The 25,068-nt window shown below is 40.4% G+C and overlaps 1 protein-coding gene across 5 annotated transcripts; it reads left to right on the forward strand.

Moving 5' to 3' along the window:
* The first annotated feature begins 201 nt into the window (after positions 1 to 201).
* Positions 202 to 23,169, forward strand: cenpe (centromere protein E). Of its 5 annotated transcripts, XM_044376923.1 has the most exons (56): positions 203 to 400; positions 1,398 to 1,510; positions 1,618 to 1,707; positions 1,804 to 1,922; positions 2,012 to 2,131; positions 3,125 to 3,206; positions 3,313 to 3,380; positions 3,451 to 3,525; positions 3,614 to 3,665; positions 3,752 to 3,839; positions 4,539 to 4,668; positions 4,802 to 4,921; positions 5,041 to 5,193; positions 5,280 to 5,430; positions 5,558 to 5,657; positions 6,209 to 6,563; positions 6,706 to 6,762; positions 7,008 to 7,175; positions 7,278 to 7,352; positions 7,776 to 7,844; positions 8,748 to 8,879; positions 9,701 to 9,878; positions 10,003 to 10,157; positions 10,250 to 10,543; positions 10,799 to 10,933; positions 11,139 to 11,318; positions 11,441 to 11,557; positions 11,655 to 11,825; positions 11,961 to 12,110; positions 12,555 to 12,776; positions 12,884 to 12,976; positions 13,308 to 13,391; positions 13,514 to 13,630; positions 13,790 to 14,008; positions 14,115 to 14,207; positions 15,019 to 15,102; positions 15,225 to 15,341; positions 15,488 to 15,718; positions 15,833 to 16,066; positions 16,759 to 16,842; positions 17,054 to 17,170; positions 17,250 to 17,471; positions 17,595 to 17,690; positions 18,099 to 18,179; positions 18,481 to 18,606; positions 18,753 to 18,947; positions 19,046 to 19,255; positions 19,370 to 19,582; positions 20,475 to 20,678; positions 20,838 to 21,014; positions 21,156 to 21,253; positions 21,441 to 21,538; positions 21,887 to 22,022; positions 22,115 to 22,461; positions 22,552 to 22,590; positions 22,988 to 23,169. In XM_044376923.1, exons 1-56 carry the CDS (start codon positions 345 to 347, stop codon positions 23,065 to 23,067), a joined length of 7,770 nt encoding a protein of 2,589 aa, XP_044232858.1. In that variant the 5' UTR covers positions 203 to 344; the 3' UTR covers positions 23,068 to 23,169. The 5 variants fall into 5 exon arrangements, with proteins under 5 accessions (XP_044232861.1, XP_044232858.1, XP_044232859.1 ...); XM_044376926.1 differs by lacking the exon at positions 15,225 to 15,341 and having other exon boundaries at positions 202 to 400; XM_044376924.1 differs by lacking the exon at positions 22,552 to 22,590.
* Positions 23,170 to 25,068: the final 1,899 nt, after the last annotated feature.

Here is a 25,068-nt window from a genome sequence, read left to right on the forward strand (position 1 = left end):
ATGTTAACTTTGTATTTAGATGCTAAAATTCAATAATATAATCTAAAGTAACTAAATATTGCTTTTTGAACCACTTATTTGTGCGTGGTAAATCAAACCTATTGCTAAAATAGATTTTATAACGCATAATCATGACCTAACCGTTTTTTAACCCCTATCCGCATATGGATCCGTCCACCCGATGACGTCCACCAATCAAAACAAAGTGTCAGAATTTGAAGTTTGAAAAGGGAGTCGCTTACAGTGCGCTCGCTTCAGTTGATAAAGCCTATTTACTTTATTATCTTTTTGTCATGTATTAGTTTTACTGGAAATTTTATGTGGGTGACTACCAGAAAGACAAAATGGCAGAAGAGTCCGCTGTTAAAGTCTGTGTTCGAGTCCGTCCGCTTATTGAGAGGTGAGTTTTGAGTCAACGGCCGGTAGAAGTTAGTAACTTAGCTAACGTACCTATTGCTAACGCTAACTGTTAACGTTACTAAAAAGTAACAAAGGTTAGTAAAATGTTCATAAATTTCCAGGGGCGCAGATAAAAAACAAGGTTCCAACAGTATTCTAAATGTTCATAGGTAAGGTATTGAATATATATATGACTGTTTTAATAGACTGTTATTATTATAATTGTTTTTTTTCTGTAAGGTCTTCCCTGCAGTAAGTTACTGCCCTCAATTTCACAAGATCTACATCTTGTAGAAAATAAGTTAACTCTACGCCTCGACCCGTCGGTAACGGTCTCATCCACTGTATGGGAGACAGCCCGAATATTGTATCACAGACAGGAAATTTATTGACATAAATGGTGCATTAAGTAGACGCCCTGACAGTGTTTCAGTGTCAGGGCTAGGATACCAAACAATATCTATTGTTCGCTATCCTAGAAGACAATATTAGTTCGCTGTTATATATAAATAACAGCTACATTTTATACACAAACAGGCACATTTACAGCTGTAAAGCCTAATTTTATTTACAAAGAAGGTCACTGACTACACACTGACTCAGTTTGTTTCTCTACAAATCCAAAGGCTTTTAAAATGAGCTTTTTTATACACTTTGTAATTGTGTTCTTTCTCTTAAATGTAATTAGGAGTATATGTAACTTATCTTATGCACTTATCTGTCACAAAACTGACAATCAGGACTTTGTCTGTGATAAAATTTGGCCTGATTGCTGCTCTTTTCATAACCAGAGAGCCTTTTCACCACATAGTTATTGGTTGAGGGGAATGCTAGATTTCTCCTCCAAATATAACATTTTGTTTTTAGCTGATGGTTCCAAAAATCATCAGGGATGTTAAAACAAGTCAGCCACACATGTCACACGGCAATGTTAAACTTTAGTCTCCTGTCTGTTAATGTTTTTCTGCACATATCTTGAACGTGTGTCCTTATTACAGGGAAGAAAGTGCTGCATCGGAGGACACCAAGCCTGTCCAGCTGTTTTGGAAAGCTGATAAGAAATCAATTCATCAGATCGATGATGGGAACTCGACCAAAAGCTTTAGCTTCGGTAGGTTTTGCAGCATGTGGTTGTGTTGTGCTTCTTTTATGCTATTTGGTGTAGAGACAAAGTAACAAAATCTACTGTACACTTACTTTCCTCCGTTTTGTACTCAGATCGAGTGTTCGTTGCTGAAGAAACAACCAATCATCTGTACCAGGACATTGCAAAGCCCTTGGTTGTTTCAACAGTTGAGGGATACAATGGTACGTAATGGACATTAAATAAAGAGACCCCGTCTTGTTGTTTCATCTCACTTACTGTAGCTGCATGGTGTAAATATCTCTGTGTTTGATCCACAGGAACCATATTTGCTTACGGGCAGACATCCTCTGGAAAGACTTTCACCATGATGGGGAGCGACCGTATCCCTGGAGTAATACCTCTAGCTGTTGAGGATGTCTTCCAAACCATTAAAAATGTAAGAATTGTGTCACGTGTTTGAACCTTGGTGCAGTTTGTTGTGTAATTACTGCTTATTGTAACCAACGGCTTCTCTTTTGGCCACAGCGTCCAAATAAGGAGTTCCTTCTCAGGGTGTCTTACATGGAAATCTACAACGAGACTGTGACTGATCTGCTTGTTGACAGCTGGAAGAGAAAACCCCTGGAAGTCCGAGAAACTATCAATGTAAGAGGGTCGCTTAGTAATGGGTTTGATTGCATTTTTTTTTAATCTAACATAGTATTGATTCTTCTTATCAAGGAATCCTTTCCGATCGCTTAACAAATCTTGTTTGGTTATTTTTCAACATAACTAAAACTCAAACATTGAATTTAGATCTGTAATAAGTTTGTGTTGGCTGAGAAGGCAGAAACTTATTTTAGTGTCAACCTCATTACTTTCCTAACCTGATATAACCTGAAAATGAGATGAGCAGCATTACATGGGAAATTCTGCTTATTGTAATAACACTTCTAATATTTTCACCTTATTTTTCAAAAACGACTTGATTCAGAACTGTTTTGATGTTGATCAGCTTAAAATATTCATATTATATATGCATATGAGTTTAACTGTGCAATTCTTCTGAAATAGTTTTGCTGTAATCCACTAGATCAGAGGTTTTTAAAGTGGGAGGCGGGCCTCCCCAGGGGGCTTCAAACAGTTTCAGGGGAGGCTCAGTGAATGGAAGTGAAAAAATATTATATTAGTTATTACATTAGTTATCAAAAGGAGATCACATAGAATAGCCTAAATGTGGGTGATTTGAAAACCCAGTGGGTTGTCGAGTTTATTCATGACTCTGTTTGTCTTACTGAACTGCAAAACCAAGTCCACTCACAGTCACAGTCAAATTACAGAGTAATGTTTCTTTTCTCTTACAAATGTTCTTTGGCCAAGTACAGACACTGACTCATTACTAGTAGTAGAAGGTTAAAGTTGATGATTCTAACTAATCTCCTATAAAACACTTGTGTTAAAAGTGTTATGTTTTTGATCCAGTGTTTTTGGAGCTTGCCCTGTACAAGGGACTAGATGTCAGTCTCTCTTATCATGGGCCGAAGCTCCTAAGGAACATCATTCCAAAGTCTAGGAGCACTGAACAGCAAAAACCCTAAAAAGATGTAGTTTCCGGTTTGAAATGATCAATGTAATTATGTTTACAACTGTTGTGTGCAGAAAAACATCTATGTAGCTGACCTGACTGAGGAACTGGTGACTTCTCCTGCACAAGCCCTGGCCTGGATTCGTAAAGGAGAAAGTAAGATCTGAGGTTATTACAGTTCATCAGGAAGAATCCTTACAGGGCGTCCACTGCAGACTGTGTTTAACAACCAATGTGTTTTCTGCACAATCTGCCTCTGTAGAGAATCGTCACTACGGAAAGACTAAAATGAACCAGAGGAGCAGCCGCTCACACACCATTTTCCGAATGGTAAGCAATGCACAACATATAATAATGTGTGGGATTGTGGGAGAGTCTGGACTGATTGTGTTTTGTTTAGATCCTGGAAAGCCGTGAGAGGAGCGACCCAGCATCAGGTGAAAATGCTGATGGAGCCATTATTGTGTCCCATTTGGTAAGTTTGCTTTTTTTTCTCTCTCTATTCATTTAGTTTGTGTTGTTCTGATTCTTTGGTCATCAGCAATCTTGTCTTTTTCCACCAGAATTTAGTTGATCTAGCTGGATCTGAGAGAGCAAGCCAAACAGGAGCTGAAGGTAAGGAGGATTGGCCTGATATGATGTTAGAGTTTCACTTTCCTGAATACTGACTTTACAGTAATCCATCTGTTTTTCTATTGTAGGCACACGCTTCAAAGAAGGCTGCAATATCAACCGCAGTCTGTTCACACTCGGCCAAGTGATCAAGAAACTAACCGATGAAAGCCAGAAGTGGGTATAAAATAGACATGCAATGCACTTAATGTAATAACCTTTCCACCTGTGTTACTGTGACTAACATATTCTAATTTCTACTCTGAGTTATACCACTGACACATCCAATTACTGTTGGGTTTGTACTCTGTACTACTGGGATATTGCCAGCATCATTCAGTTTTGAAGTTTTCCCTCTTTCTGGTCAGTCTTACTGCTCCTGATACACAGTACCTGTCCAAAGTTTGGACACAGTTTCCCATTCACTGGACCCGTACTGTATATTCACAGACCAGGCAGGGACAAAGGAGCATGACTAGTTTCTCCTAAATCTCTGTAATCTATTCACTTAAAGGAAAAAACCCATCCACCTAATCCTCCTGTGCAGAAACTCTGGCCAGATGTGATTGTACCTAACCTGATAAGCTGCACGCACTTACTGCACATGGATGTTGATAACCAAGAAATACTGTAGATCCAGCATGCAACTCCCCTGAGAGACTGAATAAGAGTATTTCCCATAGTGTTGAACTATTCTTTTTAATATAGCTCCTTAAAAGTGTAATTGATGGCAAAAGTAAGTAGCTTGCCTCACTGATTTGAAACGGCTGTTTAACCTGTATGAGATCACTTAAAAAAAACCTCTAGGTCCATGATTTGAGATTGATCTCTACATGTTGGTGCAGAAATTGGCTAAATATCATTGTCTCTCAACAGGGGTTTTACAAACTACAGAGACAGTAAGCTAACCCGCATCCTGCAGAACTCGTTGGGTGGGAATGCTAAAACAGTCATCATCTGCACCATCACTCCCGTCACACTAGATGAGACACTCAGCACTCTGCAGGTTGGTTGAATATGCAGATTTCACCTCTCCTAATACACCTGTCTTAACATCTGCTCTGCAATGAGATGTATGATTTGAATCCACTCCCAACATTCAATACAATGGCTCACACAAATGTGTATTCATCTCTCAGTTTGCCAGCACTGCAAAGAAAATGAAGAACGATCCTCATGTCACAGAGGTGTCTGATGACGGGGCTCTACTCAAAAGATATCGCAATGAAATCGTAGACCTTAAGCGACGCCTTCAAGAGGTAAGTGTCATCTATTTTTCTTTCTTCAGAGTCATGTTCTGTTTGGTTTATCTGTGCGAGTTCCATTACAGCAGCATTCTCTACCCACTGACTTGTGGATGACCTCCACCCTTCTGCAGGTTTCTTCAGTCACACAGACCACAGCGACAGAGAAGGAGGTTCTCTCCCAGCTGCTCCAAGAGAAGGATCAGCTCCAGAGAGAACAACAGGACAGAATCAGGAACCTCACCAAACTGATCGTCACCAGCTCCAACCTGGTTCCTGTCAAACGGGTAACTAGAGCACAAAATATAGTCTCAGTTTAAGTACAGCCTTCTCTTCATTATCATAGTCATAATAACTCTCGTACTGTGTTAAGATGCCGAAACGCAGAGTAACATGGGGAGGGAAGATGCTCCGGCTCGCCCGTCTGTCTGGCTGTGAGGGCGGTCAATCTGACCTCAGCTTTGCAGAATCTTTCAGTCAGAAGAGGAAGGCTGACCGCTCCTGTTTGATGGAGCTGGCCGAAGGTAAGGAGGAGCCTATAAAACAAATGAAACATATGCACATTGCAAATTACAATTCACATTATAATTCCCTGTTCGTGCATGCATGAACTGCACTATCTGATAATTAATGAATGGTATATTTTAACAGATGATGAGGACTTTGACTCTCACTGGGAGATTCCTGATGAGCCGTCAGATGACATGGAGATGAGTCAGAGCTCTGTGACTACTCGTAGCTTTGGAGACAGGTAAACTTCTCTCTCCCAGCTTTTACACTGGTTACCACTTTTAAGAGGGCTAACACCTTCTGTTACAGTTGTCACCAGAGTGACCACGTTTCAGTTACCTCAGAAACTGCACACACACCAACTCACACTTTCTCTTACCCAGTGGGCTACTTTTAATAGAAACACAAAGTAGGATGTGGCTTCCCTATGCTGAAATTGTTTAGTTGTTGTTTTCATTTAGTTTTTGTGCCTTAGAAAGTCATGAAAAATGTTTAACTCTACAAGTGTTTCATAGACTGACACAAGGCAGTAGAGTCACAGATCATGTGAGAATGGAAATGGATGAAAGTAAGCATATACCACATTATTCTTACAAGTGCCACTATTAGAAGTGTCTGTGTTAGACAAAGCTAAAAGGCAAAGTGAGGCCTTTGATTCATTTCTTCATCACTTTCTCATGCTTCCTGTCTGCACCGTAGCCTTGGTTTTTCTAAACACTTACTCTCTGTTCACACTCTCTCTTTGAGTTGTTGAACACTTTAGTCATCTGCACGTTTTATCTCTTTTTCCAGTCCCAAAGACTTCGTATCTCCAGACCGGATGTGTGAGCTTTCAGGTAAAGTGTCCAACCTGGAGATGCAGCTGGCAATGGAAAATCAGCAGAAAGAGGAAGCCATGATAAAGGTGGAAACATTAGATGGCAGAGTGACAGAGCTGGAGCTGCAGCTACAAGCAGAAGCTCAGCAGAAACAGGAGGCCTTAGAGAAAATGCAGACATCAGAACAGAGGGCAGCAGAGCTCGACCTCCAGCTCAAAACAGAAGCTCAGCAGAAGCTGGAGGCCACGGAGATGTTGGAGTTAAGGGTGGCAGACCTGGAGAGACAGCTAGAAGAACAGAGTCACACACACATGGAAGCTGATAAACAGGTGTGTTATGTGTAACATACTGAGAGGAGTAACTGAAAAGAAAAGCACCTTTTATGCACTTTTTTTTTTGACCTAGCTTGTGTGTGTGTGTGTGTGTGTGTTAGCTGTTTTTTGCACTAATCATCAGAACCTTGTTTTCCAGATGAGAAGAGAATTTGAAGAGACCATCCGGCTTTGTGAGACTCTGGCTACAGAGAAGGTAATCCTTGATGTAGCTGCTCTGCTATACAACCTGCCCTCAATGAGTGATTCTCTTTATTTGACAGATTATCACTTAGTGTGTTAAATGTTTCAGTTTTTTTAAACAATCGAGTATTTAAATAGATTTTGGCAGCAACTTGAATGTCTACATTTTAGAATCATGGAAACCATTTCATTTATTCAAGCTAATAGTCATTAAAAACAACTGGAAAAACTCACTGATTTCTATGAAATTGTTTCTAGGACATGGTGATGACTGAGCGAGATTATCTGAAGCAGGAACTGGGGATGTTCATAGAGCAGACTAACAGCCTGGAGAAAGAGAAAATCGCTCTTTCACATGAGCTGGAGGAGAAGAGAGAGATGGATGAGTTCAAAACTCTGGAAGAGGAGTTCAGGAAAGAGCATGAGGTAATGTTTTTGATTTGATTCCACAATATTTGGACAGAATTTTAATTTTGTGATTTATTTATTTGTTTAGACTGTGCTAATTCTGTTTGTGTGATCTTACAGAGCGAGTTGCAAAATGAAATATCCAGCTTGAAGAAGGCCGTGGAATCCTCTGAGCTCCAATGCTCGGAGCTTCAGGTAAGATGACATGTCGAGGAAGAGTTCCTCCTGAGATCTGTCTACTCTGGAAAAGTATATAAATTAGTTTTTTGTTTGTTAAAGTGTCCGTTACAGTACACATAAAACATCCTTCATCTGAGTATGAATCTTCTTCATATTTTATTTATTATGTTGCTTCTGTGTAGAACAATCTTAAAGCCCCAATCCACTGTTAGTTCACTGCATCTTTACCACCCCAGCTGTCTGTTACATGACTAACAAAGAACCCATTTCAGCTATGCTGCAGGTGAAATGTGTCTGTACCCAAATCACTGATCTGAGCTTTAAGCTGTGAAGTGATGTGGATTGTTAGTTAATGTTAAGATATTGAGGTAAAAGTGAATAAAGTTAAAGCAGTTTTGTTCTGTTTTAATGATTTTATTTTATTTATTTTTTTTCAAGAAAAAACTAGAAACTGTGTCTGAGGAGCTGAAGAAGAAAACTCAATTTGCAGAGGATCTTCAGAGTATGGTATGTTTGGTTGTCTTATTCTGTTGTAGTTGTTAATAGTTGTTATTTTTTTACCAGTAAAGATCATAAAAGTGAAATATAAAGCAAGTCCATGAAACGCATCTTTAAACAGATGAGCAGATGCAGTTTGAGTTAATTAGAGTTCCACAGTACTACTGTACAAAGAATCCAGATAAGTAATAACCTGAAGTACCTGAACTGTCTAAATGTTTTCATTCAAATCCTTCCATCTTTCATTCACTGGAAAACAACCAAATTCACAACACAAAGAATTCAATTCCTGACACTCACATTTAAATTAGCTTTATTGGAATTACCATAATTTATGTGCAGTATTGCCAAAGCATTGATTTAAATGTAAGTAGAATCATTCAGAAAGGATGAAAGTCAGCAATTTGTTTACACATTACATGATATAACTATAATACATTAGACTATGATGCACAATACAGCTACATTATTTAACTATAATTAAAATAACTTAAGAGTTTAAAACATTTTTAAAAAACTGTATATATGATATGAGGATTAGACATAGTTTAACAATTGAGTGTAATGGTAATGATGAGAACCTGACACTCTGTGTGTAAATACTCAATACTGCATCCCTAATGAGCCTTTTCACAATTATCATGAAGAAAATCTTTTAACAATAGTAAGGTGGAACAAACCAGCGAAGGTTAAGTTTGCTCATTTACACTCTAAATTACAAGTGCAAACCCTATAAATGGCTTAAAATGTATTTAAATGTTCATTGTTTGCATGTGAGATGTCGTATGGGAGTTGAGGTTTAAGTTGAAGCGTAAGAGGTGAGAGAAGTTGAATTTAGTTGAAGCAATGGAATGATTATGCACATGTACTCTGTCATTAGTAGACTAACGCTGTCATGTCTCCTCCTTCCAGAACGGTAAGGACTTGGTACAGGAGGTGGCGAAGCTTCGTCGCTCCTTGGATGACGCTGAGGGTCTCAGCAGAGACACAAAGAAAGAGTGGGCCGTCCTGCGCAGCCAGAACATCGCTCTGGAGGAGACGCATGTAAGTGGGATGTACACACACACACACACACACACACACACACACACACAGACTTGTGAAGTCTGAAAATCTACTCAGAAAAATGAAAAAATGGGTTATTTAAAGATTTATCAACATGTCTACAATATAGAGTTTACAGTGGGACCCAAGGTTCTTCAATATCCCTCTAAAGGCAACAGGTGTTTTGTTAGCATTAGTTAGTTAGTCAGTTATATAGTTTCAGGAGGTCAAAGATCACTTTGAGTAGTTTTGTCTGTACCAACGAAAAAATGATCCATTTTTACCTTTTTAGTTCTGGTCCATCTCATTTTCATACTGACTAATTGTAAACAAACCAAGAGGAGAAACTTCATGCTTACTGCTCTTGGTTTGGTTTATGGACTAATAAGTAACTCACTGACTGGACAGTTCCTCTGACTGTCAACCTGCATCATCAGCACAACATGGACCCACATGAGGAAGTCAAATTCAGGTGACTGAGAGCAGGTCATGTTGCACTTTACTAAACGTTATAGTCACAAAGAGCTCACACATGAAGATGGTTATGAGCAGTAATATTGAAGACTGCAAATTAATCTCATAAGGTCATTTATTTGTACCAATTTATTTGTAGTTTAGAATCAGTGAGATAGTGACAGTGTTCAGTGCACTGCCTGCTGTTTGGAGCATTTTGGTGTCTTGGTACTATGTGTTTCTATGTTTATTGTCTTTATATTGTCATTAGAGGTTAAATGACTCTTTTTTTTAGGGCTGTAGGTGGTTTACATGGACCTAATGCACATTATCTTACCAGCTTGTGTTTTTCACAATCTCCTCTCCAGGTCACTCTGACTGCCAACCATGACAAGATGGAGGCTGAGGTGAACAGCCTGCGCTCTCAACTTGCAGCAGAGAAATCACGCTACCAAAAAATGCAGAGCGATCTCCAGAAAGAGCTGAATGTTGCATTTGATGAGAACACCAAGCTCACCACTCTACTAGATGGCAAAGTCCCCAAAAGTAGGTTTCAAGTTACAGAATTTGAATACTCTGAGCTCAGAACCTGATCAGCACAGGATTTGGACAATATAGACAAATGATTCGTAAAATCAAGCACAATTTGTAAGATGTTCTCTGTCTCCAGATCTGATAGATAGCGTGGAACTTGAGAGAACAGTGACCAACCTGAATAAAGAGCTGGCAGCATCTCGTGAAGCAGAGGGAGCCCTCAGAGCTCAGCTGGAGGAGGTGGCTTCACTTCAGACTCTTCCAAATAAAGTGGACAACCTGATGAAACAGGTGAGTCCCCCGAACATCCTCCAAGAGCCGTGTTACATAACATGATCACATTAATGAAATACCAATACCATTAATTGTCTCTGTTACCTCAGGTGTGTGAGCTGACTGAGGAGCTGTGTGCTGTTCAGAGTCAGAGGGACAGCCTGCTCTCAGCCCAAGCTGTAGGCCAGGAGGAGGCTCAGCAGCTCAGAGACTGCCTGCAGACATCTCAGGATCAGATTATAAAAATCCAAGCAGATCTTAGTGCTGCTGCACAGAGAGAAAACGACCTGAACCAGCAGTGTGCTGATGCCACACAGCAGCTGGAATCACTGCGCTCAGACCTGGAGCACTCTGATGCTGAGAAGAGTCAGCTCATGGCTACCATCAAAGAGACAGGCTTAAGAGTAAGATATGGAATATAAATATATCAATATGCCCTTTGATCAAGTGCCACCCTCTTAGTTTGATACTTTTGATGATTGAGTTTTTTAGGATTGATTTATAATCTTCTGCTAGTGGAATTTTGGTCCTGATTGATCTCATGTTCAGACATATGTGCAGGGAAATCTATATGGATTTTTTTGGAAATGGGTCGTGACATTGAGGTAACCAGACAGACAAGCTTTAGCACTAAGTCGTGTTTTCTGTTTTCATTTCAGCTGGAGGAGAGTGAACAACACAGAGCATCACTAGAGGAGAAAGTGCAGCTGATGAAGGATCTGGAGGAGAAGCTTGCTGACAGTGAAGTTTCCAGAGCCACAGAGGAGGAGATTAGTAAAGAACTTCAAGAACAGGTATGTCATACTGTACATACATGCTTTTTATTGAATGAGTTGTTTTTGTAAGGCTGGCTTTCTCCAATGCCTCTGTGCAGTTTCTAGTCCTCATCATGTCTTACATGCCAGCTTTTCTCTAGTTCTCATGTTTGTTCCTGTATTGAAAACTTTAGATATAATTATGTAAAATATAATCTCAACGTATCTATTTGGATGTTTCTAGCTGAACCAGCTGACTGAAGAGCTTCAGTGTGTGCGAGCTGAGAAAGAGGCTCTCCTGTCTGAGCAGAATGTCGGTGTTCAAAGCTCTGCAGAGGAGATGGAGAAGCTGCTCTCTACAGTCACATCTCTCACCGCAGAGAGAGACCAGCTCAAGATGGACTTGCAGGGAAATGTGGAGATGGTGAGTGACCACTGAAAGTCAACAGGGAGACTAAATAACTAAACCAGCTATTTAGTTTCTGTTTAAAAGTACTAAAGCCCCTTTGTTGTTTTTTGACTGACAAAATGTTCTCTCATTTTTAGACCGTAGAGACTCAAGGTCTTCTCCATTCTCTACAAGAAGAACTTCAAGAGCAGAAGCAGAAGAATTCAGAACTGGAAAAACTCCATGAGCAGACGGAATCTGGTTTAGGGAGAAATGTGTGTGAAATGTTACTGAAGCAGTTTTTGTTTTCTAGATTTTTTTCTTTCATTGTCATCTTCTGACTGTTAGTTGGAAATCTTTCCATATAAACAGATGCTGAGTCTATCACAAGAGCTCCAGAGTGTGCAAGATGAGAAAGAGACTCTCCAGATGTCCGGTGGTCAGAGCTCAGCAGAGGAGACGGAGAAGCTGCTCTCTACAGTCACATCTCTCACTGCAGAGAGAGACCAGCTCAAGATGGACCTGCAGGAGAATGTAGAGATGGTCAGTTTCCATGTGCCTGCTTTGCTAATCCATTCATTTCTGTCAACTGTTTGAGCCTCTGCTGTTTGTTTGTGCTCTGTGTGTGCTCATTTCAATTTATAGTAGCCTACAATAAAATAAATGACTATCAAACAGATGATTGAGATTCAGGAGGAGCTGAGGACAGCCCTAGAGAAGAATCATGAGCAGAAGGAGCAGATCAAACAGCTGGAGACTACACAAACACCCAACTCAGATGGACCGCCCAATGACATGAGTGGCCAGTTATTGGAGCTGCAAACACAGGTGAGTTTATTGATTCATCAGGAAACTGGGCCTCTTTTTACACTATGACACTATGTAATTACAATGTGTGTCTTTTTACTTCAGCTATACAAATAATTAAAAAAAGATTTCTCAGAAACAAAGTTGAAATATTTAAAATCGGTGGTCATAATATAAACTTGTAGGGCTGTTACATTATCTTGGAGTCATGTTTCTGTGTTGAGTAACATTGAGATCATTTTTTTAAAAGGTGAAATTGGAATTCAGAGAAAAATAGTTCCAAAACCCAAGCTCATACTCTGTGCTACAGACACATTTCAGTTGATAAAGAGAATTAAGGTTTGATTCCCAGCCCTAGTAAAATATAAATGATTATAATCTCAATACAAAAAGGTTAAATTGTCTGATGGATTAAATATGCCTTATGTAAATAAATCCTGATTAGAAATGTTTACACTTTGACAGACTCAGAGGCTGACTGAGGAACTTGAGAGTGTGCGAGCAGAACGAGACAGTCTGCAATCTGAGAGGACAGCTGACCCTCAGACCTCTACTGAGGAGATGAGGGAGCTGCTGTGCAGAGTGACGTCTCTCACTGAGGAGAGAGATCAGCTGCAGGAGATCCTGGAGGGACTGAGACAGGAGAAGAACCAGCTCAAAGCAGAGCTGGAGGACAGGATGGACATGGTATGTTAACATAGTTTCTTCTTAACTGTTGTTCATGTGTGACTGATTTTTCATATTTATCTGCCCACAATGAGAAAAGGAAACAAGTGATGTTTTTTCTTTCACAGGTTGTTCAAGCCCAGACTGGCTTTAACCAGCCAGAAATGCTGAGCTCAGAACTGCAAGCAGAAGATGAGAGAGCAACACAACTTCAGCAAGAGGTAACACAGGTTCTGTTAAAGGACACATCTGATGAAATTCAGTTGTTTTCTTATTGGCAACAAATCCTGTGTGTAAACTCAAACTGACAATTAACTGGTCTAATAACAAAAAAATGAACTGTACTGTACTGTAGTTTATTTGGACTCAATCCCACATACACCATCCTGCTGCCAGAGTACCTACCAGTACTTCCTGGTACATCTCATAGGCTACATAAAGATTGACATATTCAGAAGGAATCAGTGCCTTGTTTTTCAATATTCTGGTGTTTGGTGGACTTTGAAATGTATGAATACTTGGATTGTGAAATGTTGCCGTTTTCTTTTCCAGACAGAGAAACTACAAGCCAGTCTACAGGCCGTCAGTGAGCAGAAGAGCCAGTTGGAGGCTGAACTACAGCATAACATAGAGATGGTGAGGGGTTGTTTGTGGTCAAACTGGTGTCATCACATTGCCAGTCATGTTAAAGGGCTCAAATTTTGTCTCTTTGTGTGTGGGTGAGTATAAAATCTTCAACCTTTTTTCCTAATCTTCAGACTGCAGAGACTCAGAGCCTTCTACATTCACTTCAAGAGCAGCTCCGAGAGCAGAATGAAAGAAGCCTTGACCTGGAAAGATTAAGTCAAGAGCAGCAAGCTCAGCTAGAACAACAGGTTTGTTCTTCACAACATATATTTTCCAGAAAAGACTGATGTTTAGTTTCCATTTTCAAAAGTCCTGTTTAATGACAAAGACTGAGGACGTTTATCTTCTTAGCAGTTTTCTATTGTCAGGGTTCTGACTGCTTGTTGAAAACTGTCCCATTTAAACAGATCAAGACTCTAACTGAAGAGCTTGAAGGTGTGCGAGCTGAGAGGAATGCCCTGTTTGAGAAGGAGGCCAGCTGTCAGACCTCCACAGAGGAGATGAGGGAGCTGCTGTGCAGAGTGACGTCTCTCACTGAGGAGAGAGATCAGCTGCAGGAGATCCTGGAGGGACTGAGACAGGAGAAGAACCAGCTCAAAGCAGAGCTGGAGGACAGGATGGACATGGTATGTTAACATAGTTTCTTCTTAACTGTTGTTCATGTATGACTGATTTTTCATATTTATCTGCCCACAATGAGAAAAGGAAACAAGTGATGTTTTTCTTTCACAGGTTGTTCAAGCCCAGACTGGCTTTAACCAGCCAGAAATGCTGAGCTCAGAACTGCAAGCAGGAGATGAGAGAGCAACACAACTTCAGCAAGAGGTAACACAGCTTCTGTTAAAGGACACATCTGATGAAATTCAGTTGTTTTCTTATTGACAACAAATCCTGTGTGTAAACTCAAACTGACAATTAACTGGTCTAATAACAAAAAAATGTGTGTGTATCTAAAGGCTGATATATCTTATTCCTCTGTGCCATAGAGCCAAAAACTATTAAAACACATCAGTGAATCACACTGTTGCATTGACATGTTCCTTAATCACCATGAACACACACTGTGGTTTATTTTGACTCAATCACACACACACACACACACACACACACACACACACACACACACACACACACACACACACACACACACACCATCCTGCTGCCAGAAATACTCACTAGAACATTTCCTCCTGTTTAAGTAACATTTGTTTAAAAACTACAGTGACCAGCTGTTTTAGAAAGTTATTAACCCTCTGTTAAAAATGAAACTATGTATTTATAAGTCCTTTTTAAAGGAATAGTTTGACATTTTTGGAAATACACTTATTTGGTTTCTGGTGGAGAGTTAGATGAGAAGATTGATACCACTCTCATCTTTCTTTTAAATAAAAGGCTTCAGCTAGCTAACAGTTAGCCTAGCTTAGCATAAAGACTGAAAACGGGGAAACAGCTAGTATGGCTTTGTCCAAAGGTTACAAAATCTGCCTACCAGTACTTCCTGGCACATCTCATAGGCTACATAAAGATTGACATATTCAGAAGGAATCAGTGCCTTGTTTTTCAATATTCTGGTGTTTGGTGGACTTTGAAATGTATGAATACTTGGATTGTGAAATGTTGCTTTTTTCTTTCCCAGACAGAGAAACTACAAGCCAGTCTACAGGCCGTCAGTGAGCAGAAGAGCCAGTTGGAGGCTGAACTACAGCGTAACATAGAGATGGTGAGGGGTTGTTTGTGGTCAAACTGGTGTCATCACATTGCCAGTCATGTTAAAGGGCTCAAATTTTGTCTCTTTGTTTGTGGGTGAATAGAAAATCTTCATCCTTTTTTCCTAATCTTCAGACTGCAGAGACTCAGAGCCTTCTACATTCACTTCAAGAGCAGCTCCGAGAGCAGAATGAAAGAAGCCTTGACCTGGAAAGATTAAGTCAAGAGCAGCAAGCTCAGCTAGAACAACAGGTTTGTTCTTCACAACATATATTTTCCAGAAAAGACTGATGTTTAGTTTCCATTTTCAATGACAAAGACTGAGGGAGTTTATCTTCTTAGCAGTTTTCTATTGTCAGGGTTCTGACTGCTTGTTGAAAACTGTCCCATTTAAACAGATGAAGACTCTAACTGAAGAGCTTGAAGGTGTGCGAGCTGAGAGGAATGGCCTGTTTGAGAAGGAGGCCAGCTGTCAGACGTCCACAGAGGAGATGAAGGAGCTGCTGTGCAGAGTGACGTCTCTCACTGAGGAGAGAGATCAGCTGCAGGAGATCCTGGAGGGACTGAGACAGGAGAAGAACCAGCTCAAAGCAGAGCTGGAGGACAGGATGGACACACTACAAACTGAGGTTTGTGTTGGCTAGTTTTACTATTGTACGATTATTTTAAGGCACATGGAGTACACACATTTCCAATAGGACATTTTTAGGACATATTTCATCTAACTGCTCCCTTCCTTACAGATGAGCACTTTAACAGAAAAACTGGAGAGTGTGGAAGCAGAGAGAGACAGTCTGCTCTCCAAGACGGAAGCCAGCTGTCAGACCTCCACAGAGGAGATGAAGGAGCTGCTGTGCAGAGTGGCGTCTCTCACTGAGGAGAGAGATCAGCTGCAGGAGATACTGGAGGGACTGAGACAGGAGAAGAACCAGCTCAGAGCAGAGCTGGAGGACAGGATGGACACACTACAAACTGAGGTTTGTTTCAGATAGCTTTACTTTTATTAGCTGCACATTTTTCTTTTTTACACATTACTTTGATATGTTTGTTGGGCTTGATATAACAAGCCAACCCAAGAACAAGAAAACCTCAGTAAATAATAAGAGAGATTAGAATACAAACATGTTCTTGCATGTGTCCATTGTGTGTGTCCTTTACATGTAATAAACATGTTAAATGTGTTTCCTTCCTCATAACTCAGTTTGTTGTCCCCTGTGAGTGTGTGCATCAGGCTGAACATAACGGGGACCAACTCATAAAAACATTGCTCCATGGTCAAAAACTCCACAGGGTACCTTTCTTAAATACAGTTTTTAAATTCATTTAGTCATTGTGGGCCACCAGCTCAGTTTTCAGTGCCAAAGCATCCCTGGTCTCATGTCACCTTACGTAAGAGATCCCAAAGAATTCCATGCAGTGAGGTATACAGATTTTAAGCTTGGGAAAACAGAGCACTGGTATCCAATGGTGCTCGCTGTCAAAATCAATAACAAAATCACAAAGAATTCATCATAGATCAGACAGATGTGTATTTTAGCTTCGAGCTGTTATAGTAGACTGTACTTGTAGCCAACTTCCAGTTACAGTTAAAAACGTCTTCTCTGCTTGGATTGTTCTGCAAATGTTTGGAAGTTTTACGTTAACAACTTGCCCGCATCTGCTTCAACAGATTGTACAGCTGAATACATCTCTACAGACCGTTACTGAGCACAAGAGACAGCTGGAAGATGATCTGCAGCAGAGCGTGAATGTGGTGAGTGAGCTCGTCATCAACTAAGGCTTTAGGTTCAATCATACAATTTCTGGCAGTTTTGTACATAATAGTTTGTTAGTTTTGTCAAATTCATTTGGATAGTTTAGTTGATTTTGTGGATGTCCTGTACTTGATGTGAACTTTCTGTCATTTCTCCTCTTGATGATGTGTTTGCTTATTTGACTAACAGAAGTTAACATTTTGTTTTTAGGCTTCCACAACTCAAGACCTTTTGAAGTCGGTTCAAGAGGAGCTGTGTGAACAGAAGCAGATGAACTCTGATCTGGAGAAACTAAGTCAGGAGAAGGAGTGTAATTTAGATCAACAGGTGAGTGTCTTATACCTCACATGTTACAAATAGACTTCTCACTGTGGGTTAATCCGTCTGACTGCTCCCTCCCTCGCAGATAAGGACTTTAACAGAAAAACTGGAGAGCGTGGAAGCAGAGAGAAACAGTCTGCTCTCTGAAAAGGAGGCCAGCTGTCAGACCTCTACTGAGGAGATGAAGGACCTGCTGTGCAGAGTGACGTCTCTCACTGAGGAGAGAGATCAGCTGCAGGAGATCCTGGAGGGACTGAGACAGGAGAAGAACCAGCTCAAAGCAGAGCTGGAGGACAGGATGGACACGGTACACTTGTACAATTATAAAGTCATTGGTAATCTAAGGGCAGTAACTGAAATAAGCCTTAAAGCAGACCAGTTCAAAGCTCTTTTATATTGTCATTTAATGTATGCTCTCCTCCAACTACAGATGTCTGCCACCCAGGAGAAGTTGAGCGAGCAGGAGCAGATAAATGTGCAGCAGCAGGCTGAGAGAGAAGAACAAGAGACCAAGCTTCAACAGGAAGTAGGTCCAAATCATTTACTGCCACAATTTAAAGGAATTGTTTGACTTATCACAAAACGGGCTTACTTGCTTTCTTTCCAGTAGTTAGATGACATTAACCACTCCCACATTTGTCCAGTAAATATGAAGCTGCAGCTAAGCAGCTTCAAATTTATTATACACTGGAATGCATAGACACTGAAAACAGGGGGAAACGGCTTGCCTGGCTCTGTCCAAAATTTTAAAAAAAAATGTTCCTACCAGAGCCTCTAAAGCTGTAGTTTCCAAAAAGAAAAGTTGTGGTTGATGTCTTCTATCTAAATGATCAAAGAGATGAGGCTGAGAAGGCTTCAGAGGTGACAGGTGATCACTGTTCTCTTCATGATTCCTGTTCTGAATGACCTGTCACTGTCTCTTTGTTGCTGTCAGGTGCAGCAGCTCGAGGAACAGCTGAAAATATTCAGAGAGAGGCAAACCCATGCTAAAGCTGAAGCAGATGCCTCACAACAGGTTTGTCATTACTGGAGTCATTTTTTACTGGTCTTTTCTTTCAGTTTTTATCAGGTAATCTTATTGAGATCATCAAGATCTCTTTTCCAAGAGTGTCCTGTTGAGAGTGTCCTGAGTACAGCAAACACAGACAGTCACACTCAAGCACTTACAAATGGCATCAGAAACAATCAGACGTATCTTCAAAGTTTCAGTATTTAGTCCATTTAGCTCTGCTCTGATGAACTGAAGTTTTAAATTTGATGTGTTCATGACAATAAAATGTTTTGTCTGAGGTTTTATTTTTCTCCTCTCATTTCAGCTGCTCAGTGATGCGAACACAACCATCTCAGCACTCAGAGAGCAGCTGAGCAGTTTGGATCAGAGCACCAGTGATGTCAAAAAGACAGCGTCATCACGGCTGCAGGACTCCACTCTGCAGCTTCAGGTAACATCACCACTGAACATTTATACATGAGCAATAATCTTCTTCTAGTATGAAGTAAATCCAAGATGGTCTGTCAGGAAAGTTTTCTAAAATCTGTTGATTTGACCTGGAATTACCCTGATACGACTGAACTGATGTCATTGCAGGAGTCCTTCAAAAGATTCCAGCACTTCATAGACCTCTGTTCCAAGAATAACTCCAGAGCCCTGGACAAAGCCCTGAGAGTGCAGAGTTCCCTGAAGCCGAAAGATTTAACTTCCCTTCCTAAACCCACAATGAATGCCTACAGCGCCGTCTGTCAGCTGGAACGGCAATCTGCTCAGAGTCTGGGAAATATTAGTGTAAATATCCATACTTTTTTTTCCATTTGAAATCTCATAATGGTGTCATTTTTGTTATCAGATAATAACCAGAAAACATGTGTTGTTTGCTTCCCCAGGAGCACCTCCAGGTGCGTGCTCAGGGCTACAGGAATCTGTTTGAGGAGTTGGTGAAGAAAGATTTGGCTGTGTTTGAGGAGAGGCGTCTGCAGGATGTGCTGCTGTGCAGAGCGCAGGCACCCAGCTACTCCATCAAAGACGAAGACTTCCACACACTGTGGGAACACAGACTGACTGAGCTGCTGGATAAGAGGCAGCTCTACCTACAGGTGAGCCTTTCAACAAGTTGTACATTATATGAGCTCGTGTCTTAATCCTCTGCATGTTTCCATCTCTCTAACATTAATGCTTGAATCTTCATGACCACTCTGTCGGCTTTGTAGAAAATGGGTAGCATTTTGGAGAAGTTCTGGACCAACATGGCGTCTTACCCCAGTGAGCTGTCAGCTGAGATCAGAGAGAGGGAGAGGTTCAAGGAGCAGTTCCAGGCTGTGTGCACCAACCAGCCAATCAGCTTCAGCAGTCTGGACAGCATCCTGAGCACTTATCAGAACCACATATCTGCAGTGGCACAACGCTGGAAGATGACTCTGCAGGTACTGTTCATTCAGTTCTTTAATTATCTCTGACTCAGTCCTGTTAAGCAGGATATCTCAAACACTGAAAAGATTTAAATGAAATGTTGTGGAAAGAGACTGAAATGATTCATCAATTTCTATTTCAAGTTGAAAATCAGATATATCCTATATATGTCCACTGCCACTTTAACAACAATAAGCATGGGAAGTTATAAGGGTTGCAACTAACGATTATTTTCATTATCGATTAATCTGCAGATTACTGTCTCTTTTATCTGGTTAGTCTATAAAATGTGAGATACTGGTGAAAAATGCCTGTTGTCATTTTCTACAGCTCAAAGTGACGTCTTTAAATGTCTTATTTTGTCCAACCAACAGTCAAAACCCCCAAAGTATTCCATTTACAAGTATATAAAGACATAGAGAGGCAGCAGATCTTTACACCTGACAAACTGGAACCAGCAAATGTTTTTGCTTAAAAAATTACAAAGGATTTATCAATTGTCAAAATAGTTGCTGATTATGTTTCTGTTTATCAATTAATTGACTAATCGTTGAGGTTCTACAACAGACAACTTTTTCATCAGTCCCTAAGGAGTAGGAATATTTTCTTGAAATGCTGCTGATTTAAACTACGTCTTGTATGTATACGTAAGAAATTATAGTTGTAGCTTTTACAATATATCTATTTTTTCAAACCCTCACACTTGCATAACTGGTGTGACTCACCTGTCTCAAAGATCTAACCTAATATCTACAAATAAATAACAATTTCTACATTTACTTATCTGGGTAAACATGGCTCTACTGCTCCCCAATCTTTAAGATCCCCTCCAAATATGTTTTAAGATGTATATAAAATACTCTACTCTGAATCATAATTAGTGTCTGTGTATATCTTACTATACAGGGGATTATAGATGAGCAGCGTGGTCTGTGTGAGGAGCTGAAGCAGCTGGAGGCTCAGGCTGATTCTCAGCTGAGAGAGGAGAGAAGCAAGAGTTTGACTCTGCAGCAGGCTCTGCAGGGAGCTCCACTCAAAACAGAGCTCTCCCTGCTGAAGGACAACCAGCAACTCGCTCTTCAGCTCCAGCAAGCTGAGGAGAAAGTCAAAGTATGTCTGACTGATCTGTGATTGTGTTTATGACTGCTGTCATCATGTAGTATCATGTCATAGCAGAGCGAGCTGACCTCACTAATATCCACCTCATTGTTACAATGCAAGGCTCTGAGCAGATCTCATTTAATCACTATACTGGTGACATGTTTTCAGGCTCTGTGTGTACAGAATGAGCAGCTGGAGGAGGCTCAGATCAAAGCCATCAACAGAGTGTCCAACCATAAACAGGCCACACAGCTCCTGCAGACAGAACTGCAGGACAGCCGGGCAGAAGTTGAGGAGCGAGAGAACACAATCCGAAGCCTCAAGAGCAAACTGCGAGAGTCTGAGGTTTGTCTCAATATCTCATTAGTTTTTCTTTACAGAGCACGTCCTGAGGCTAGCACTAATAACTCATCAATTTACTGTGTTTTTAGTGTAAACGGTTAAAGTCTGTCATTTACGTTTTCATATTTGTCTTTTCCTGTGTAGAAAAATTCACCTGACGGTGTTGAGCTGGAAAAACTGCGGACTAAACTGTTCAAAATGGAAGTGGAGTTGACTTCAGCATCTGATCTACACCAACAAGAGTAAGGACCTTTTTCTAGCTTCTGTGTTTTATTTATTGCCTGCACTGATTGACTTCTTGCTTCAGTAGTATTTTGCAGAGATGAAGGTAAAACTGACATTCACAGCTGTCCTGTCTGCTGCAGTCAGGTATAAATATATCAAGGGGTGTGTTCCAGTTTTTTCTTACCAGATGTTTGTCCCTCTCAGGGTCCAGAGGATGACCACAGTGCTGAATGAAAAGGAAGAGTCACTGAGGAAGCTGAAGGAAACCCTGAGGAAATCACAGCAGCAGGGAGAGGAGTCGTGTAAGTCATCAGTGTTTGTTTCATCTCATGACTCCAAAAGTGATCTGTATTTTCTTGTTCTGTCTGTTTTGAGATGATTGAATATAGACATGTGAGAAGCAGCAAATCACAAAGATGAAATAGAACTTTTTTATAGCGATGTTCTCACCTCAGAACCAGAAAATGTAAGTCCTTTTTTAAGTACCTCTGGCTCCTGCAGACTCTATCATAACTTTTTTTATTCAACTTTTTTTCCCCTTTAGTTGCTAAAAGTTGATTGGCGCAAGTTTAAAGTGTGTTTGTTACTCAGTTAAACAGGACAGGTGTTGACATGGTGAATAACACTGTCATGATTGTTGTTGACTTCAGTCCTGCAGGGTGAGGACCTTCACGCCAGGCTGACAAACCCCAGAGGCTTGATGATCAAGAGCAGCATTCACCTGGAAAAGACCAAACTGGAGGAGGAAGTCAAACAGCTTCAACTGAAAATAGCCGAGCTGGAGAGGTAAGATGAACCTGTATAAGCGTTGTTAGCTGATGTTATTCACTGCATCATGTAGGGCTTCTCTTGACATCTGTCCCCCCCTGTCTCCACAGCTTGGTGTCCAGTCAGCATACAGAGATCAACAAGTGGAAGAGCAGAGCCATCAAGCTGAAGACGAAGAACAAGGCCGAGCTGGACAAGCCTCCATCACCCTGTACTCCCACCAAGAGGGGCCTTCCCATGACCTCAGACTCCTCCAACTTCCTCAACTCACCCAAGAAGTTTCTGGTTACTCCTAAGAAGATCCTGGACTCTCCCAGGAAGCTGTTGGATTCTCCAAAAGTCTCTCTGCAAGACTCCCCCAAAAGCAGATTCTTTGATGTGGGTGGAAGCTCTGAGCTGTTGTCCAGAACCTATCCCAAGCAGTTCTTTGATAACTCCAGCCTGGGGACCATTCCAGGTAAGCTACATCTAAAGTTGACCCCCTTTATGCTGTAGTGTGTCTGATATTCTTAACATAGTAAAGACCTGAGCTGTTTGTTTTTGCCAGAGGTTTCCTGTGTTCCTGATACGACAGATTCAGAGAAGGGTAACTGCTGTGTTTAGGGAATCACTGATGGTTACTAACAGACACGTGGGGGTGTTGGGACTTCACTATTCTTCCACTCACTTCAGTCAAACTTTTCTTGAAATTCTGAGATATGAAGTCAAAACAAAGGCATTGAAAACTGTTTTTGGAAACTTTTTGAACAAACCTGAAGGGAACATTTCCCTGAGATGGTTAGTCCAAGACAAGGACTATGTTGTTATCAACAATGGCACATGAAGAAGCACACATAATAGAAAACCCTGGGTTGGTTAATGAACATCACAGCCACTGAAGTATGTAGACCACTGAGGGCTGGGGATTATAATTCTTATGGATATATATATTTCATATTTTACTTGAGTATTGTTTTGTCTCATGAAAGTCTCCTGTGTTACAGATGCAGCTGCAGGTGCAAACAGACAGGATGAGTGGTGGCCTCAGTCTCCAAAGCAAGAGGATATGTGTAAACAACAGTAAAGTCTTCCACATGTGCAATATTTTTAATGTCCTTCGTCCTTTTCACTGTTTCTAATTTTAATGTTTTCTTGTAGTTTGCAAAATAAAGCTTCTAATTAAAAATGATTGACTGTTGTTTCATTGACACTGCAGTCCAGCGACTTTGTTTCCATGAGGTAAATAGAAAATACAGATGGAAAAGCTAGAGTTGTTCATTATTTAAAGGGGACCTATTATGCTCATTTCCAGCTCTCTGTTTTTATGGTGGTACTCCACTCAAGTAACTTTGCATGATTGGCAATTCAAAAAACTCTTTATTTATCTTATATTGGCCCTTTATGCAGCCCCTGAGTTCAGCCTCTGTCTCTAACAGGCAGTCTTAGCTCCTGTCTCTTTAAGGCCTCCCTCCTGATGAGCCCACTATGTTCTGATTGGCTGTATTTAGTTAAAACTTTGTTTACATGCTGATTACCTTTTTGATTGAAGATGAGCTGTGACAATTACTAAAACCTTTTCATTTTGAATGAGTTCCTCCCTTAAAAGAGGTAAAAACACAAAACAAGATGAGTCAGCAGTTTCACTTCTGAAACACAGATTCATGGCTCTATCTGGGAGACCAAATTATTCTGATGTGATTCCAATTCTGTTGATTTGTTGTGGGACATTGACATTGTATATAGTTTCTATCACTACAATCTCTCTAAGCATCAATAAACCTGCTTACAGATTGTGCAAATTAAGATGCTACATTATGTGATTATGAGAAAACAAAGTTAAGTATAGAACATTTAAAATCATTAAATGGATAAATATTGTTAATATGGTCATATTTAGCAGCAGGGCAGTTGTATATGGCCAGGCACTGAAATATTTACAGGTGTTTGAGCACATTAGATATTATTTATGTCATAACCATGCAGCATTCATGCCTCTTTTAAATAGCAAACACACAGGTGATCCACTTTAAGTTAATTATCATTGCACCTGGAAAGAAAACAAAACAATCAATGAGCATCCAGCAGTGGAGCAATAAAGAAGGTGGAAACTAGTTCACCACAAAAAATGTGAGCACCATCCACTGAATGTATTAATTCAGGAAATGTGTTGACATATTAATACATACTGCAATGATAAATGGTTAGGATTCCCTCTGTCTTTAATCTGGCAGGTGATGCTTCATTAAACATATTACACCAGGAGGTTTCATTTAAAACTTCAATTTCAACCCTAATCTTATGGACATCAGTATAGTTAATTCAGGATTAGGATAAATTAATATACAACTATTCAAAAGAAAGACCATTTGGTCAGTTTGATTAAACTGGTTTAATAGTTTCATGCACAGCTGTTTTATGGGATCACATTTGATTGCACAGGTGTACCTAATAAACTACAAACTGTTAATACGGTCAATGTAAAATGACATATTGGCAAGTTAAGGGCTTTTCTGTCTGGCTTCTTTTGCTGCCGTCAACAAGAGTTCACAAGAATAGTATTTTCAGTTGCTTGGTAAAGACTCTCTATAAGACATCTGTGTTGGCATTCAGATACTGATTGGCTCCATAGATGTTGGGACAACACCTGTAAACCCATGAGAATATTCCACATGTGAGATTTTTTTCCTAACATGTGCTACCACTCTTAGTACATGCATTTTATATGTAGATGCTCATGATGCATTTAGAGCCCATTTTTAAAATGTTACTTCCTGACACCTTCAGATCCCTTCATAGTACTGCCCTCACTTCCAATCAGAAAATATAAAAACAAACAAAATACCCCAGGATGAATAGACTAAACTGGAGGAAGTCAGAGGAAGCTGGAGGTGAAGAGCAAGGCAGAGGTCTCCATCACCCTATACTTCTCATGACCTCAGACTTCACCCAAGAAGATCCTGGATTCTCCCAGGAAGGTGTTGACTCAGACAGCAGGAGTCACTGGCACCATCATGCCTGCAGGACCTCAATCTGTGATATGAGCACTGAATTATTAAGTCAGGTATGCTTTATCAAGTTCCTGCCC

The sequence above is a fragment of the Thunnus albacares genome, chromosome 16, assembly GCF_914725855.1.
Source record: "Thunnus albacares chromosome 16, fThuAlb1.1, whole genome shotgun sequence".
Lineage (NCBI taxonomy): Eukaryota > Metazoa > Chordata > Actinopteri > Scombriformes > Scombridae > Thunnus > Thunnus albacares.

Coding starts and splice junctions, on each gene's coding strand:
- cenpe (XM_044376923.1), top strand. CDS start 345: ATGGCAGAAGAGTCCGCTGTTAAAGTCTGTGTTCGAGTCCGTCCGCTT. Junction 3,666..3,751: donor AAGCCAAACAGGAGCTGAAG/GTAAGGAGGATT, acceptor TTTCTATTGTAG/GCACACGCTTCAAAGAAGGC. Junction 7,845..8,747: donor CAGAGGATCTTCAGAGTATG/GTATGTTTGGTT, acceptor TCCTCCTTCCAG/AACGGTAAGGACTTGGTACA.